Source organism: Vipera ursinii (assembly GCF_947247035.1).
Source record: "Vipera ursinii genome assembly, chromosome: 4".
NCBI lineage: Eukaryota > Metazoa > Chordata > Lepidosauria > Squamata > Viperidae > Vipera > Vipera ursinii.
This window is the reverse complement of record NC_139514.1, coordinates 50,738,211-50,757,880: the sequence shown is the minus strand read 5'-3', so window position 1 is coordinate 50,757,880 and position 19,670 is coordinate 50,738,211. Positions and strand designations below refer to the sequence as shown.

At 38.6% G+C, this 19,670-nt stretch overlaps 1 protein-coding gene across 7 annotated transcripts in view; it reads left to right on the top strand.

The window, feature by feature from the left end:
- SYNJ1 (synaptojanin 1) overlaps window positions 1-16,873 on the top strand; it is a 57,086-nt gene extending 40,213 nt beyond the window's left edge. For 5 of the 7 annotated variants that reach the window (XM_083361844.1, XM_083361846.1, XM_083361841.1 and 2 more), the window contains 8 exons: window positions 387-549; window positions 1,334-1,546; window positions 3,906-4,031; window positions 8,389-8,433; window positions 9,147-9,214; window positions 9,885-10,002; window positions 10,631-10,839; window positions 14,086-16,873. In XM_083361844.1, the coding sequence (XP_083217970.1) occupies window positions 387-549; window positions 1,334-1,546; window positions 3,906-4,031; window positions 8,389-8,433; window positions 9,147-9,214; window positions 9,885-10,002; window positions 10,631-10,839; window positions 14,086-14,910 (1,767 nt within the window). In that variant the 3' untranslated portion in view covers window positions 14,911-16,873. The other 2 variants (XM_083361847.1, XM_083361845.1) reach the window with 2 other exon arrangements.
- The last annotated feature ends 2,797 nt before the right edge of the window (window positions 16,874-19,670 follow it).

Here is a 19,670-nt window from a genome sequence, read left to right as displayed (position 1 = left end):
TGCTACTAACTTAATAACTGCAGTGATTCACTTAACAACTGTGGCAAGAAAGGTCGTAGAATGGGAGAAAACTCAATAATGGTCTTACTTAGCAACAGAAATTTTGAGCTCAATTTTGGGTTGTAAGTTGAGGACTACCTGTGTTATGTCATATTAAACTCCACTGCGTGCGAGGGATGTCACGATACAAATAACAAGGGACAGAATTTGGATTACAATATCATCATTTAGCACACTTCTGCAGATGCTCTTATTTCTAGGTTAATTTTTCCAATGATCATGTTTATTCTTAATTACAGTATAAAGAACATTTTTGGGGGGGAGAGGTTGTTTTGATTTGATTTTTTAAGAAATTATGTGAATTGTTCTTTCTGGTTGAAATTCAGGTACTTGGGAAAACTGCTAACATTTCTTTGAAAAGCCCTGATTGGATTAAGAGTTTAGAAGATGAAATAAGTTTGGAGAGAGTTAATATTGGGCTGCCTTCATCAACAAGTTCTACTTTGCTTTGTGAAGATGTAGAAGTTACTGCAGACTACGATATGGAAGGTTTGACAGATTCAGGATTGATTCTGTTTGGTGGATGCTGTCTTACAGCACGTATTACTAATATACAACATATCACAGTTGAATCTATTGAATTTTAGGATAAGAATAAAACTATTTTTCACATCTGCTAATATTAAATTCCTGTGCTTAGTTCATAAATTTGTCCATCAACAAAATCTTTTTTCTAAATTTACCTTACTGATTCTTTATGGGGCCAAGTTAGCGACAACAATTTATATGAAATTATTACCTTTTCTTTGGCATATATTTATCAGAATGAGATGCCAAAGTGTACCTAAATTTCAAATAGAATACTAAGGAGTATAAAATAATTAAGCTCCTGTTTATGGTTAAGATGCCAGGGTTCAAATAATTCAATTAGCGATTAGTTTGCTAATAGCTACAGGGTTCCCACCATGCTAGCATACCAAAAAAAAAAACCTTAAAAGACGTGGCTATTGTCCCAGGCCTTGTATTAGGGTGGTTGGGGTCCCTGCCAAATTGTATGAGGTTTTGCTTAGCTGGATGCACCACCAGTTCTTGTTTGTTTATTTCTATTGTTGCATGACTCTTATATATTTTGTCAGTTTGGAGTTGAGAGGTGCCTAAACGAATAAATTAAAATAAATTACACTGACATTAAAATAAATGAATTCTGAATACATCCACATATTAAACTTTGCTTGAGAACTGTATATTATCAAAGTGGAATGTTTCTGCATATCAATTTTCATTAGATATTAATTGCGATACAATTGATAGGGATGTTTTTCTTCATTTCAAGGTGATGTTGATGATTATAGCACTGAAGTAGAAGAGATCCTCCCACAACATCTACAGCTCGCTTCAGGCTCTAGTTTTGGAGCCTCACCTGCCTCTTCCCCTCGTTCAAGCCCCTGCCAGTCCCCGACTCCATCGGAAGGTCCGCCTCCAACTCTTCCGTCAAGGCCAAGCAGGACACCTAATAAGACTCCCGGACCTCCCGTGTCTTCTCAAGGTAGATACTTATTTATTAATCCAACTTCTGTTCTGTCGCAGTCAAAGAAACTTTCCGTAACTACAATGGATATTATAGAAAGTCAACACTCTCCTCTTAAAATGCCAGTTTTTTGAGATGTAAAAAAAAAAAAACTCAGACCAGATCAGACCAACTTTAAAAACTTTTCCAGCTTTAATGTAATACATAGAAGCTGTACATTTCAAATGAGGGAAAAAACTGCATTTTTAGGGGGAGAAATAAAATTTAAAAAATGTATAATAATACGGTTGCGTAAGTGTGCATGCCCTCTTATAAGTAAGGATGTGGCTGTTTTCAGAATTAACAAATCACATACAAACTGGTGTTAAAATATTCTGTATGTACCTGCCCATCAATTAAAGTGACTCTGATCAAGCCCATATAAAGTTCAGCTGTTCTAGTAGATTTTTCCGACGTTTACACAAGTTGCCTCTTAGAGCATAAGCCATGGTCTTCAAACAGCTTACAAAGCATCAAAGGGATCTCATTATTGGAAGGCATCAGTCAGGAGAAGGGCGCAAAAAATTTCCCAAGGCATTGGATATAGCATGGGACACAGTGAAGACAGTCATCAACAAGTGGAGAAACTATGGCACAACAGTGACATTACCAAGAGCTGAATGCTTCTTCAAAATTGATGAAGAAGAAGGAGGAGGAGGTGGTGGTGGTGGTGGTTCAAGAGGCTGCAAGAGGCCTACAACAACATTAAAGGAGCTTCAGGAATTTCTGGGCAAGTACTGGTTGTGTACTACAAGTGACAACAGTCTCCCGTATTCTTCATTTGTCTGGGCTGCGGGGTAGAATGGCAAGACGGAAGCCTTTTCTTACAAAGAAAACACGTAAGCTCAGTTACATTTTGCAAAAACCTACCTCAAGTCTGACAAAAAGCACGTGGGAAAACATGTTATGGTCTGATGAGACCAAGGTTGAACTTTTTTGGCCATAATTTCAAAAAGCATCTTTGGTGTAAAAACAACACTCTGCACATACTATGTGGTGGCACACCATAACCACAGTGAAACCTAATGCTAGAAGCATTGTTCGTTGGGGCTGCTTTTGTTCAGCTAAAACTGGGGCTTCAGTCAAGGTGGAGGAAATTATTAAGTTTTTTTAAAAAAATCCCATTTATATCCCGCTCTTCTCCGAAGACTCAGGGCGGCTTACAATCTAAGAAGCACAAATCAATGTGCTTAGCAATAGCCTTCATTCTATGTATATGCCTGCTTATTAGGGCTTTCGCGCGCCCCCCCAAAGCAGCATTTTTACAAAGTCAGCTTATTGCCCCGAACAATCTGGGTCCTCATTTTGGCCCAAAATCTTAGGTCTCTACTAAAATGCTGAAGATGAAGAGGAATTTCACTTTTCAGCACAATCCAAAGCATACTTCCAAATCAAAAAAGAATGGCTTCACCAGATCAAAGTTTTTGGAATGGCCCAGCCAGAGCCATACCTGAACCCACATGAAAATCTGTGGGGAGACCTGAAGAGGGCTGTGCACAGGAAATGCCCTTGCAATCTGACAGATTTGGAGTGCTTTTGCTAGGAACGTTGGGCAACAATCCCCAAGGCAAGATTTACCATGCTACTGGTAATAGGCTCCTACCCCAAAAGACTGAATGCTGTCATAAAGTCAAAAGGTGTTTCAATAAATATTAGTTTAAGGGTGTGCACACTTACGCCACCATGTTATTGTACTTTTTTATTGTTTTTCCCCTCTAAAAGATTTCAGTCTGTTTTTCAATTGAATTGTATAACTTAAATGTTACGTTAATTGTGGGGGAAATTCTGAAGTTATCTTGGTCTAATTTTTTTTTTACATCTCAAAAACCTGGTATTTTAACAAGGGTATGTAGGCTTTTTATATCCAAAGCCAATGCAAAAACACAAAGAACAAAATGTGAAAGGAAAAATACACAAAGCAACTAGGAAACAAGATGGCCTCAGGTATAAGAAAAGACGCTCCCCCCAAAAGAATTCAGTTTTCCAGAAAACCAGCAAGGAGGGAGCCAGCCTGATCTTTATTGAGAGACTCTTCCAAAGCACCTTAACATAGTTACCTTTATTGGTGCCGGTTTAGTTCTGTGATTAGGATGATGAGAGAGAGAGAGAGAGAGAGAGAGAGAGAGAGAGAGAGAGAGAGAGAGAAAGAGAGAGAGGAATGAGAGAGAGAGAGAGAGTATACATACACACATATACTTATATTAGCCTCTTCTGGTTTCTGTTCTCCAAACATCTCGGAAATGTGGGATTATATTAAGATATAATCCTTGAACTGTCTTTGGTAACATACACATACTGACATCATGCTGTTTGAACTGTCCCTTGATATTATTTTCAGGTTCATCAGCAGAGTTTCAACCTATAACTCAACTAAAAGAGTCTACTCAAGGCTTGGAACCAAAACGCCCACCTCCACCTCGACCTGCTCGCCCTGCTCCACCACAAAGGCCCCCTCCTCCATCAGGTAAGGGAATGAAACAGAAAATGGTATGGTCCTAAGATTTTTCTGTTATTTTTAGATGACATATGTTTAATAAGTTTATTATCCATCACATTTAGATAATGCTGAATCATAATTCAGCACAGAGCTTGGAAATAGGTAGTCACCCAGCTGTTGGTGTTCCATTCATGACCAATTATTGGATGTGTTGGCTTGGGGTCATGATAGTTAATGCTCAGTAACAGCTAGAAGGCTATAGGTTTTTTTATTATTTTGGTTTAACATGGGTAAAACAGCTTGGATGACTCTCGGGCTTATACATTTACCCTCTGCCCTTCTAATGCAGGTTCAGAAAGACTTCTGTTATTAATGGTTTGCACATATCTTATCAGTTCAGATGATATAGTGGTAATCGTGCTTTGTTTGAAACAGTTACAACCATGGTTTCTATTGATTCAAACCCAATTATAATTAATATTCTCCACATTTCCCGGTGACCAACTCAGATTGGACCTCCACATTTTGCTCCATCCTAAATTCTCTTTGTAACCACATTATTATTTTAACATAATAGAAGTTTTAGCAAGACTTCTTAGCTTTCTGTGGTGCAGCTGCTTTGGATTATGTATATACAAGAGTGCTCTATTATAATTATTGTCATTACATGATATGAGCCTGAAATTCCCTTATAATGTACGATAATAAATTCATTCACTGTGATTCTTAATTTCTTTCTAATCCTTTTTTTTTCAATTGATATTTTTTTTACTGCTGCCTTTATCTCTTACTCCTAAGGGAGTAAGAGTCCCGCACTTACTAGAAAAGAACTTGGAGGTAATGATTATTTAACTTTGGCTTAACAAATGCAGATGTTTTGTTTATTTATTTATTTATTTGATTTTGGTGCTAACTGACTTCGGCTGGCTGGGTAGCTCACGAAGTAAAGAATAACATAAAAATAATTGATAAATAAGGATACAATAAAATTAATCCAATTTTTTTTTTACGAAATAGTTACAAAATTAAAAGCCAGTTTAGTATAATGATTAAGGTGGGTGGTATCCTAAAAAACAGGAGATTGTGACTCGCATGTTAAGGCATGAAAGCCAGCTGGGTACCTTGGGCCAATCACGCTCTCTCTTCCAGCCTAGCCCCCTTCACACAATTGTTACTGTGGGGAAAATAGGAGGAGAAAGGACCACCTTGAGTTACTTGCAAAGTAATAGGATTATAAAAGAGTATTTTTAAAAAATGGTAATCCAGAGAACACCAGTTTTAAACAGGACAGTCTGTCCTGCCTGTCCCAAAGCCTAAGAGAATAGCATGTTTTCAAAGCTTTCCAGAAATTGGGATGGGAACTATCCAGAACTTGGGGGGGGGGTTGGGGGGATATATGTCAACTCTTCAATGTAGTCCAGACAAGAAGCACCAACCATGAGTACTAACACTACCTTAGGGTAAAGTTACTTTAATAGAATTTTGCAAGTCTGAAAGCATTTCTCCCCTCTTTTACTATCCAGAAAACTAGGGAGAGTCCCTTCTGAGAACGTTTCCCATGTTCTTTTTGCTTCTATGGACTGCCGTCTCTTTTGCACAATGGTTGTCTAGTCTGTGGCTCTTCCTTCTGCCTCCCAAGTTCATTCCCACCTGCCCTGCTCAATCTAGATCGCAGGTTCCTTTATAGTGAGGGTATGTTTTCTAGGTCCTGAAAGAACTGGATGGGATGTCTTAACATGAGAGTCACAATCTCCTGTTTTTTAGGATACCACCTTGATCATTAATCATTACACTAAACTGGATGGGATCTGGAACGTGCCCATTCTATCAGACTGTACTGCCCAGGAAAAACCACAAGACCTAATTGGTCTCAGTGACATGCACGGCTTTATAGGAAATGGCCAACACCTTGAATTACTCATGGAAACACATTGGTAACCACACTGCTCATGTATTAGAAGTGTACGGTGAGGCAAACCTCATTGCTCACACTGCTAGTTTGGACTAGTTGAAGCTTCCAAATGACCTTCAACGTAAGCCCAGTGTAAGGCATGTTGTAGTAGCGTAATTCCAGCCAGGAGTAAAAATGGAAAATTTTTATGGAAAATCCTCAACCCTGATGGTATCAGTGACCGTGGCCCCTTTGTCTTGGTGGGATTAAGCCAGAGTGTTCTGTACCAGCCTGCTACCGGCCCTGCAGAAAAGGCAACCCCTTTACAAATGGCAAGAGGCTGGAATTACGTCTGCCAAATTTATTACTACAAAAACAAACAAGACACGAACCAAGATACAGGAGCTTTGAAACACTATCCGAGCAGTTGCTTTCAGCAAACCAGCCCTCCCCACACATTCCCCTTATAAAGAGTTCAGGGCGTGGCTTCTCTCTGCCTCCTTCCGAGAAGCCCCATTGCCTTCCTCTGTTTACTCCTACTTGACTGCCTCCTGCGTCGGGCGTCCTTGAACAGGGCCAGCTGTGGGTCATCTTCATCCACACTGTCAGGCTCATACAGCTGGGTCTCCATGGTGACCAGGTGGGAGGGGCCTGCCTGAGGGCTATCATCAGCAAGATCTTCAACCCCCTCAGCAAGGTCTTCAACACCCGCCTCCTCCTCTGAGTCGTCCGACCCAACTGCCGAACCCACAGGCTGACCCTGAATCACAACACAGAGTTTGTTTTTCTCTAGCCAAGTTCACATAGCCTCCAGGCACTGAGACAGGGCTCATTTGGGGTTGAAAGGTATAATTGGATGTTCTGATGTAGCTTATCCTTGCCTAGCAGGCGGGCAAGTTATTCTAAAAATAGGAAGCTGTTTACAGACACAATAAGGGTGAAGAATTATTGACATTGCTCTTACCACCATGAGATAATCACTAACATAGCTTATTAATCATTTCTCCTCTGGATCTTCCTCCAGTGGCACTCCAGGCATTTCTTCTGGCATTTCATTTCCCAGAGTTCCCCAATAAATCCCACCAACATCACCACCACCCTGTTCCAGGTGATAATCAAAGCTTCAAGTTGAGCTCCCCCACCAGATCCTCAGGAGAAACTCCAAGCTCTGTCTGGAATCCCAAAGGGTCCATCAGTTGCCTGGGCCAGGTGATCGAATAGGGGCCACCTTCCCGTGCGGGGAGGGGGGGAGGGGTTGGGTAGCACCAGTAAGCCTGAAGGCAATGAGAGTGAACCGTCTATGATAAATCTTCCACCTTCACCCAACCCCAGTGTTTGGAGAAGAGACAACTTTTTAAAAGCAATTTACAGATTTCCAGAAGGTTGAAATGGTGGAGACTAAAGAGGAAGGGTGTGGCACAGGTCGGGGGCTGCCATACAAAGGGCATGCTTCCTAGGTCCCACTAGATAGCAACATTTAAGGGAAGGACCTGGAGTATACCTGCTCTATCTGATCTGGCGAATTGAAATATCCAAGTACCAGCAACCTCAGAGATTCTGTAGCCAGTCAGGTAATGGAATCCAACAGCTTTGACAAGGAGAGTGCTGGGCACTAGGTAGGACAGTACCAGAAACAATCCCAACTGTTCCCTAGTGCCCAATTTCAGCCAGAGAACCTGACATCTGCAAAGCAGGGCACCAGAGGGAACAACTGCCTCTTCACCTGCCTCCACCAGACTCTCAGCTGGTGCAGAACCCTAAACCAAAATCCAGGTGGCACAATTCTGATAGAGGGTCACTCCCTTCCAGGCCCACCCAGAGTTTGGTCAGCCTTGTCAGGTTGGCGCTCTCATCTGTGAAGATCACAGATGAGGGTAGCCTTATTACAAACCAACTTGACTTTCAAAAACAACAGCAGAGCTCAGGGTTCCGATAGCCGGGGACTAAAGTTTGAGTGTGTGTATGGGGGGGGGCAAACAGCAAGACCACTTGCGAACGCTGGATCCTGTATCCCCATCACCATCCTGATGTTCCTGCCTGCCCACTCAGTTCGATCCACCTGATCTTCGCACCCTCGCACATTCATAAATCGATACTACAGTCTATCCCACCTCTCAAGGGACCCAACTACTCCTCTCCACACGTGCCCAAGCACTGGGGTGGCCCCAGGGAGCTGAGCCCTTTTAGGGGGAAAACGCACATTTGATACCCGTAGTAGTGGGGATATGACCATTCCCTCCGAAGGGCTATGGCGGTGGTACTATGGCAGTGGTAAATTGGTGTTTGCAGCTATTTGTGTGCTATCTAAGAGTGATACGTCAGCTTTTATTTTTCTTACTGAGCATTACAGCAATATGCAATGCAACTGTCGTATTAAAAACGTCTATTAGTCATCTTCTTAAAAAGCCTTGCAATTCTCTTTATTTTTGCCTTTTCTGAATCTAGTATGTTGCTTACATGTTATATAGTACTTTTCTGCTTTCCTCTGATAAGGTTTTGGTGCTCCTCCCAGCCCTGTTGTAGCTAGGAGAGAAGAAGGTAACTCTTACTCTTAACGTCGCACTGAATTTTTAAACTGAATATGTAAATATTTAATCTTTAAATTTCATGTACGTAGTGAACATTTAGACTTCTCTTTGTACTTCATAAATTTAATGTTCACGCTTGAAAGACTCTTACCAAATGGAATCATGTTGCTAGCTATTTAGAGAATTTTGAAACTGAGCAGCTTATCCGTGTCAATAATAATTCATTGTTCATATTCTTATCTGTGCCATCAGCCAGCTAGTTCAGTGAGGAAGTGGTTCGACCATAGACAAAAATTCTCCCTAGATAAATAATTCTGTAAATGTTATGAATGACAAAGGTGAGACTTAATGCTTTTTTCATAAAGTCTCCCAGATTCCTCAATTAGGACCATACATGTGTGGGTATGCTGAACCAGTTTCAAATACTAAGAATAAAGGATATGGATGTTACATCAATAACTGATTATGGGAATGATGTTATAAAGATTACAGTATACAGTTGTGATTTTCGAGTACCGTATGAATCATTAGTATTCACTGCATAGTTTCAGTGACCAATATGCATGACAAAGTTGGAAGGGAGGGGCATTCTTTCATATCTGAAAGTTCAGAAAACCCTTACTCCACAAAGATAATAGATACTATATATCAATATAAATATTTACTAATTATAGATAATCTGAATTTAGAAATATATTCTAATTATACATCCCCTTTCTTTAGCTTATCAGTCTCTGCCTCCCACTGGACAAATAAACACAGGAGCATCCGGACCCAGTACATGTAGACCGGTAAGGATATATATCTTCTGGTAAAACTAAGAATAGAATTACATTTAGTTTTTTTGTTGTTAGTTGCGAAGTCTTGTCCGACCCATCGCGACCCCATGGACGACGTTCTTCCAGGCCTTCCTGTCCTCTACCATCTTCTGGAGTCCATTTAAGCTCACGCCTGCTGCTTCAGTGACTCCATCCAGCCACCTCATTCTCTGTTGTCCCCTTCTTCTCTTGCCCTCAACCTTTCCCAGCATTAGGCTCTTCTCCAGTGAGTTCTTCCTTCTCATTAGGCAGCCAAAGTATTTGAGTTTCAACTTCAGGATTTGCCCTTCTAAAGAGCCATCAGGGTTGATCTCCTCTAGGACTGACGGGTTTGAATGCCTTATGTAACATTAAAAAAATATTTTTCTTGTGATGCTAGCCAAAAGGTCCCTTGTGTGTTAATGAAGAATTCCTGAGCAGGGCTGGCTCAGGAATTCTGGGAGTTGAAGTCCACAAGTCATAAAAGAGCCAAGGTTGCCTTCCCCTGATCTAGAGACTATCAGTCTGGAAGATGACAGGACTGAAGCCCAGTGGATCTGCAGGATATTCGAGGCTAGGAGCAACTGGCTTAAGTTGCCAGCCTACTTTGACACAAACCAATTCAAATTTTACTCACGATTAAAGGTCTATACTTCCATTTCAGATTGTTCCTCCCCGAGCTGGAGTTATTAGTGCACCACAAAGTCACATGCGTCCTTCTATAGGAAAGCATATGCCTGAACTCCACCCTAAGCCACCAGAATTAGCAACAGGTAAAAGTGGTGAGTATATTACGTATTTTTTTCTTTTTTTAATGGAATTCTTCTACATAGGAGTGCTATAAGTGCATTCAAGGGAGTCCGGGTACTATCCCTTAGACGGAACATAATTCCTAAATAGGTAAAGGTAAAGGTTCCCCCGCACATGCGTGCTAGTCGTTTCCAACTCTAGGGGCCGGTGCTCATCTCCGTTTCATGTGGCCGGCATGACTAGACACCAAAGGCGCATGGAACGCTGTTACCTGCTAGGTTGGCAGAAGCTGGGACGAGTAACAGGCGCTCACTCTGTTACACGGCACTCGGGATTCAACCCGCCAAACTGCCGACCTTCTGATCGACAAGCTCAGTGTCCTATCCCACTGAGCCACTGCGTCCCTTAATTCCTAAATACCCACTTCTTATTTTTAAAGTGAGTTAGTACTTAGCTCAAGGAGAAGGCAAGATTCACTGTGAGCAGTTTTTTGTTCTTAGGCTGATCAAGTGCATCTGTCTCCCACTAACCATTATGATCTGTTGCATAGTCAGCCAGTTTTCAGACTGGATTTGGCATTATCATCATCATCACCACCACTATTATTATTAAAAACATTTTTGGTGTTGGAAGTAAGATAATAATTGAATGTATTTATAGGGTCACCTCTACTTCCTGAACCACTTAAACCACAAGGTGCAGTTCCTATTCATCCCACCTCTGTTGTAAAGATGCAAGAGCCACTTATACCTATGACAGCAACGTCTCAAACAGCTGCTCCATCAAACCTGGAGGCACCACCACAGCCTCCCCCTCGCAGCAAATCATCCCAGAGTTTGCCTTCTGACAACATTCCATCACAGAAGCAGGTATGTACGGAATATCATTTAAACGTTTTCTTTTGGGTGTATCTACTGCGGCTTCTGTACTGCTCCAATCAAAAATACTGCTGTATTCAGTGTATAAAGCTGAACATCACATACATTGCCAATATAGACTTAAATCTATTCACATCAAAAATTAAGGCTGAGCTGTTCTATCACTTCCTAATCTCTGTCACTAGGACACATAGGCATACTTCAAGTGAGGGGATTAACAAATTAGGTTTAGAATTATGTTGGATTCAGTACATTGGACATTAGTTAGGTTTATCTTCATCATAGTCAAAGGTTTGCAGAAAAATATTGTAACTTCCAAAAGGCAGAAAAATGCAAATATTGAAATTTAATACAGAATAAAATTTGCAACAACAGAATACAAAATAAAGAGGAACATTTTTTTAATTAAAGACTTAAAAACGTGGGCAAATACATTCAATTTCAATTTATTACAATTAAAGATCAGCCAGATGGAAAAATACAGTTTTTCATCTGCTATAATAAAGTAACCTCAAAGTAATCTCAAAATTGTATGTGCTCATTTGCCTTTGTTGTTTTACAAGTAAAATAACTTTCAAAAATGTAGCTTATAATTTAAAATCTATTTTTAAGAATCTCTTAATTTGACAGATTTTAAACTGTCCTAATGTTGATGTTAGCAATTGTACATGCAGTATACTATTGTGATTTATGAAGCAAATGAGGAATACCTTTATTAATTTGTCTTCAGAAAATAGAACAACAAGAGAAAAAATGTGGACCTTTAGAATTTCCATAATTTGACAATTCCATAACCTACAATATAATTGGTATTTGATCTAAGTAATTTTTGCCCTATATCCAGATATATTTCAAGAGAATGCATCCCTCACCCAAACCCTGTCCAACTTTTCATAGGAATGTAAAAAAAGTTTGAGCAAGGACAAGAATATACCTGTTTCGTTAAGGCAAAGCCATAAAAAAACCCCAATTTCCATACACACAAAAAACCCACTTCTTGCAACCTTCTTTGTAAACCAGGGCCACGGAGAAATGCTGTTTGTTCTCAGGTACTCAGGTTAGTGCAGGAAAAAGATGTCTGATGTACATTGTACCTGAATTATAGTTCCCCTTAATGTGGCCAACGTAATACTGAGTCTCTTGGAAGCATGTTACCTTGGATTTCTTCCTAATGTTTTCTTTTGATATCTGTCTCTTTTTCACAAGCAGGATCAACCTTCAGGGTAAAAGGTACCTGACTCTTTACTGGTCTTATATTTTTTTTCATCCATTCTATGTTCTCCATAAATTCTAGCATAAAAGATGTATGAACAGTTACGTTCATACATCTGTGCTTGCACTGAAATCACCTGCCTGTATGAATAGGCAGATATGCATCACGTTATTGACATAAAAGGCAACTTACATGACATGCTATGCCCTATAGGGTAAGAGTTTTCAAATTGTGTTATGCTACCTTCTATCGAAAGATGTTTCAATATATCCATTTGTACTAATTACTCTGGAAGTAGAGAGAATGGAAGTAGTATGACAGCATACTAGAGAGACTTACGAAAAATTGCCTTATTTTTGTCCCTGACACATTAATTGACAAGGGAGATGGGGATGTACAGCTTCTTGCTATTGCCATGGTAAAAGGGAGTAAAACAGTTTAGCAGCTTATTTAATAAAATGAAAAGTTGAAGCCTTATTTACAATTCTTCAACTGGACCTTACTCACATTTTGAGAACTCTTGCAGCTGAGGGTGCTTGATTCTCTCTCACTGTCTGAAACTATTTAACACTGATCAACTCAAGTAGCCTGAGACATTACAGGGAAAATATTGGTTTCATTTTTTTCCAAATTTTCTTTTCAGTTAAGCCAACTTTGTCATATATTTTTTTAAAAAGTTACTTTTAACATATAATCTATCTAGTTTAATTTTGAAATGAAGTTAATCTTAGATATTTTTTTTAAAAAAGCTTTGCATCTGAGATCAATGCAATGAACATAATTTAAAACATAATAATCAGCTAGTAATAAACTAGTCCATAAACAGAATACGTTAATTGCTGCTAAACTTTTATTTCTATTTATTCTGCAGTTAAGCTTCAGTGTTATATACTGATCATTGATTTTTAAGTACAGTGAATTTTACATTTTGCTAAATGTAATCTTGGTATTAGAGCGCAATATTGCAAATCACAACCTTTGATAGTTTCACATTATGTATCCCCTTATTATATTTATTGGAATTTAATCTTATATAATAGATATATTAATATTAGAAGAAATAAATATGTAGAATGTGTTTAAATGATTAAAAAAACTTATCTTTAAGCTTAAACTCATTTCCTGTACTTGGGCAGGGCATCTTGCATTCCCTTTGGTGGGAGGGTGAACCAGGCCATTGGCTTGAGTCATCTTAGGGCAGGGACCGCGGCAGGCCAGCAACTGGTTTGCACAAACAACCAAAGCCCCATCCGCGGGATGCAGGCAGCACACAAAACCACGCCCCCTCCGGTCCGTGGAAAAACCTCTCTCCACGGAACCAGTCCCTGGTGCCCCAAAGGTTGGGGACCTCTGCCTTAGGGCAATTGTTTCAGCTCACTAGAGAAAGGCATTAGATGGGCGAGAGTGTTTGATAGGGATGGGAGCTTGTGTTTGGTTTCCATTCTCATTGAGCTTTAATTCATGGGACATATTTCTAAGCATATTTAGATAAATGATAGAGAAAATATTTTCTATTTTGGCCCGTTTATCGAGTATGAGTGGAACTTTCTCATACTCTTTTCAAATTAACATAGCCTATACTTAAGAATGAGAAGGCTTGGTACTTAATTACTAAGATTTCATTATGAAAAATATTTCATTTTTTTTTTCTGCATGTGAATTTTTATTAGCTTAATGCTCCAATTCTTTATACCATACAGTGCTTTTAACCCAAACATTCTGTTCTGATCTTAAAACTTCCTGTAATTTTTCTTTCATACTGTAAATATATAGTGTGTGTGTGTGTGTGTGTGTGTGTGTGTGTGTGTGTGTGTAATATATATATAATTATCCATTTGTGTGTATATTCTGACAGGGATCATATAGTGAAAATAATGAAAAAATTGTATAGAAACAAACTTAGTAATATTTTTCAAGTATACAGCAAATCACAAAAGACAGATGTTCAAACCACTGCTTCTTTCATGAACAAAAGATCTTTTATCAAACCAGTTACATATTTGAACGCTATATTTATTTTTCAGATTAGAACAAATGGAGTTCACGCTGTTCAGCTTGAAACACAACTAAACAATGATCCTTTTGAAAATTTGTCCTTTCAGCTGTTTTCTGAATCTAAAATTCAGTCAGTTCAAATGTCTCCAATTGTATCTTTAAATCAAAAGAAGCTGACAAACTTGCCTTCTTCAAAAGACAATCTTAATTCCGGTAACATAAGTATGCCACATACCAGTACTCTAGCACACAGTAAATCTGAGGTGTACACGTGCAATTCTCTGAATCCATTTGCTAACAGATTAAACAGCACAAACCCTTTTACTGAAACAAATAGTACAACTGGAAATCCATTTAGAACTGAATCTCAAGAATATGGAGCAACTTCACATTGCATAGGAGAAGGACCCACTTCTAATCCTTTTCCATCTCTAAAGCTTCCTATTCACCAGAAAGGTAAAGCTACATTTTATGTTGATACATCTGAAGATGACTTTAGTTTGCAGAGTACATCTTCTATATCTAACAATGGAAAACAAAAAGGTTGGGTAACATTTGAAGAGGACGATTTAGTCTTAACCCTGAAACCATTGGCCAATACCACTGATTTAAAAAGAGCTTCTTCCCTGCAAGCAACTTATTTTTCACTGGGCACTGAACAAAATATCACTGACTCCAACTTTACTGTTTACAACGGTGATAACAAAAGTTCTGGCTCTTTTCATCTGTTGCCAGCAAGACCCCCTCCTGCACCTCCTATACCATCCAGATCTACCAACGACAGTTCAGTCACAGATCCTTTAATTTGTTTAGCACCTAAAGTATTACCGACACAAGATTTTATGGAAAGATAAATTATTTAAGATATAATTATTTAAACTGGGTAGAAATGATTAGTTAAAAATTAACTAATAGAACTGGGCATTGATTTAATTCTATATGTGCAATACTTTAATCGGATGCACTGAACATTAATTCTTAGGTTACTACACAAAGGTGGCAGGGTGTCAAATGATGCACAGAATTAATCTAAATAGTGATCTGATTCTGTTCCTTTAATGGATACAATGCAAGGAAAAGTTATGCTTGTTTCAATTCCACTCTAGTTCATAGGAAAGTATAAAATTAAGTTTGTTTTTGAAGACCAACAAGCATGCATTGGTTTCTCTGACTAACGCACAAGAGTTTTAAACAATTGTTTCTTGAACATTCTTATATAAGAATTTAAATACCATTTTAAATGCCCTTCGGTTAGAATGTAGAACCACTTCCAGTATCTGATAAACTGATATATTTATAAGTATTCACCAAAGAACTGTCAGAGTTTAATTAAGATGCCAATTGTTTAATGTTAATGTTGGGAAATAAATTATAATAGAGATTTATGAAGATTTGTAGAAGTGAATTCCCCCAACAATTGAAATAATTTTAAACAATATATAGTAATATATTTTTCCTATCATTGCACATGCTTTGTTTTGCAGACATGAGAAAATTTGTTGTAGCATTATTGTTACTCTCCTCCTGATCTTATTCTCATTATATAGCTTCCTATTCTATTATGAATGTTGCTTTCTAAGTTGAAGGAAATTTTATATTCATTTTGATAGGAAGATCTGTAAAGAAGCAATTGGATAGATGGTCCATATATTTCAACTCTCCCGCCTTTTTCCTTTACAACGTATAGAAATAATGTGTCTCAAATATGGTTATCAACAAACAAAACAATGATTAATGTACTATTCTGACAAGTTAAATGTATCACATTCCAGACAAACATCAGTATTATAGGTGATGCTTCTTGAGGCAGATTCTATAATCCCATACATAATGCTTTGTAAACTATAGTTTGCCTCCAAAATTTTTGCAACAGATGGCACTTAAATGTAGTATTTTCATGTCATGAAGGAAATATATGTCTGTTTCATACTACTGTTAAGCAAGATACAGCCTTTTCTTAGTCATATTGTCACACTTATTTATATTGCTTGCTTTTTTAAATTTATGAAAATCTTTTTTGAGAAGGGCCGTGCTAAATACGTCTGTTCCTTTTGCTGTATTTGAAGACTGTTATAGTATGCTCTGTTTACAAAATATTTTCCTTTTGTGGTATCTGAGCGAAGCACCTCATTCCATGGAGCAGTAAAAATAAAGCATCATTTCAATTTCTCTAATACTATTCCAATGTATTTATATAAATCATCTCATATAACACTTACTCATTAAAGTAGTCATTAAATACAGTGACGTCTATATTGTGCTTTTAAAATTGTACATTTTGAAACAGCAGTAGAACTATAATTTTCTGGTTCCATATTGTATTAACATCTGTGTGATCATGCATTGGTATAATGTTAGCAACACAACTGTATTCTCGATAGTGCAATTAGAGTTCTTTTATAAGTGGTCCTTGTATGAATATTTAATTTTCAGTTAGTATAGTTTTCCTATTAAATTTCAAATACAGGCCTCAGCATCTTCAATGAATTATAAAATCTGGCAGAAAAGTACCACAAAAATTGCAACAAAGCATGTATGAGCATAGGATGAATAGTTAACTATTATAATGTGTACTGCAAAAGGACATCATTAGAGAGTCAAAGTTACAAGTCTAAAATCCTATATATTTTCATTAAGTGTTTTCCTGTGCAAATTGCTTTGTTAATGTATAACAAGTTATTACTTGTGGTACACCATATTTGACTATCTCCATTACAATATTAATATTGATGGTTTACAATACTGCATATTCATATACTGTGGAACATGTTACTTTATGAAATAAATTTTCCCATCTTTAGGGATATATCTCCATTATTGATGCTGTCAGAATTTGGCTTTATCCTTGTGGACTTAAAATTTTCAGATATCTTTCTGATCTAAGATCATCAGATAATCTTTATATAAAAAGATTACCAGGGATATCAGGAAGCAACAAACATCTTGAAGCAATAAGATTGATGAAAGCTTTTGCAGAATGTCTGGTCTGATTGTTCTGCTTGGTTCTTACTTCCATCTCAAATAATTCTGCTTCAGTTTCTATTCCTAACAGTTTTAACCTGTAAAAACAGACCTGGGAAAAAGTGAAAGACATGGAATGGCTGCAATAATCTTTTTATGATAATCCTCATTCTACTGTTGGTTATTGAGCCACCCAGAGAGATGAGGCTATATAATTTTGCAATTGCCATCAAAGTGGTGTCTTTTTTTTATTGAAAAGTTTTACAGTACATTTTTAAATAGAAAAAACTCACTCCCTCCCGCTACCCTCCCCCCAACCCTCCCCCCAACCCTACCCTCCCCGACTTCCCAGAGCTGAATACAGGGTATAAACTTACAAACTTAAGCTACAATATGCTAACAACAAAAATAAAACATTAAATTCTATCGCACTTTAACTCTCCATAAACATAACTAAAAGTGGTGTCAACTCTTAAAAACACATGGATTTTCTCCAAGACATCCCACCGTGATCCTTCAAGTCTTCCAATAGTGTATAACGGGTCTTCAAACTTGGCTCTTTTATGACTTGTGGACTTCAGCTCCCAGAATTCCTCAGCCAGACACACTGGTTGAGGAATTCTGGGAGTTGAAGTCCACAAGTCATAAAAGGGCCAAGTTTGAAGACCCCTGGTGTATAATATATACATTGCTACTGTAATTTAGACCATAGAGCTTGCTACCAATTGTCCTCTTTTTTTCCATCCCAATACCTTTCCTAGCATTATGGACTTCTCCAAAGAGCTAGGTCTTTGCCTAATGGGTCCAGCTTCTAGTTATCTTGTCCTACATGGCAACATCAGCAACTAGTCACCTCAAAAGCTTTAATCTACCCATATCATAAACAACATGTGATCCTCAGCTCTTCCTCAAGGTGTTGAGTCCATCTGACCTGAGGAGCCCATCATGTGGTACTACATTGCCAATCACTTTACAGCACATCTTTCCATGTGGTTTTCTTGGTAAAATACAGGAGTAGTTTACCATCACCTTTCCCTGCATAGTATGAAATGATGCCTTTGCCATCACCACTAAAGTGACTGTCCATTTATAGCATCTTTCTCTATTGTGACTGCGAATGTAAGAGTTTGCTTGCTTTTGCTTGGCAGCTGGGATGACTTCTGTGCCTTAAGTGACCCTGTTGGGATTCCCTCCCAGGAATGTCTCCCCATTATGAGGAAGCAACACAGCAGGACCTGGGGAAAGAGGAAGGCTCTTACTACCACAGTTTAATACAGCAGGCCAAAAATGCCAAGGTAGCCCTGTTGGCTATTAAACACATCAATGATAAGAAAAAATACCTACAGGCAAACTTAATGTTGTAAAGTAGTGTAAACAAGACTTCCAAATCACGCAGAATGGCAAGTAATATGTATAAAACTGGTGTTACGCTGCATTTCACTGCCCCTAGCATCTTATCCTTCAGTAAGAGCATAAAGACCTGGCTCTATAAATTGGCCTCCCCGATGGGGAAGTTCCAACACTGGAGGTGGCTGCTAGATTGGCGGCAGACTCCCCCTCGCCTCTCTGTTCCCCGCATGCCCATCTTTTTTACAGAAGGCAAGACAAGAAACAATGGATGGAAACTCACCAAGGAGAGAAGCAACCAGGAATTTGGGAGAAACATCCTAACAGTGAGGACAATTTGCCTCCAGATGTTGTGGGTGCCTCCTCATTCGAGGTTTTTAAGAAGAGGCTGGACAGCCACTCGTCTGAAATGGTATAGGGCAGGGGTTGGCAACCTTGGCTCTTTTATGACTCGTGGACTTCAACTCCCAGAATTCCTGAGCCAGCATGGCTCAGCTGGGAAACCTCTCCCTTTCCCCTCAGCATGGCTGGCTCAGGAATTCTGGGAGTTGAAGTCCACGAGTCCTAAAAAGAGCCAAGGTTGCCTACCCCTGGTATACCGGGTCTCCTGCTTAAGCAAGGGGCTGGATTAGAAGACCTCCAAGGTCCCTTCCAGCTCTATTCTGATTGAGACGTGTTTTCTTTTTCCAAGTTTATTATAGCTTTACTTTCGCTTTGTTTAAACGTTTTATTTCGTTATTTATGGCTGTGAGCCGCCTAGATTAGCCAGGGATGAGATAGGTGGATCTATCTATCTATCATCTATCTATCTATCTATCTATCTATCTATCTATCTATCTATCTATCTATCATCTGTCTGTCTGTGTCTATCAATCTATCATCTATCTGTCTGTCTGTGTCTGTCTATCATCTATCTATCTATCTATCATCTGTCTGTGTCTGTCTATCAATCTATCATCTATCTGTCTGTGTCTGTCTATCAATCTATCATCTATCTGTCTATCATCTATCTATCTATCAATCTATCATCTGTCTGTCTGTGTCTGTCTATCAATCTATCATCTATCTGTCTGTCTGTGTCTATCATCTATCAATCAATCTATCATCTGTCTGTCTGTGTCTGTCTGTCTATCTATCTATCTATCTATCTATCTATCTATCTATCTATCTATCTATCTATCTATCTATCTATCTATCTATCTATCTATCTATTTTATTGGCCGTCCATCTTACCACAGGGCAATAATAATAATTTAGGTCTCCCACGAAGATAGTGGGAAAGAAGAAAACAGACAGCAGTTGCGGT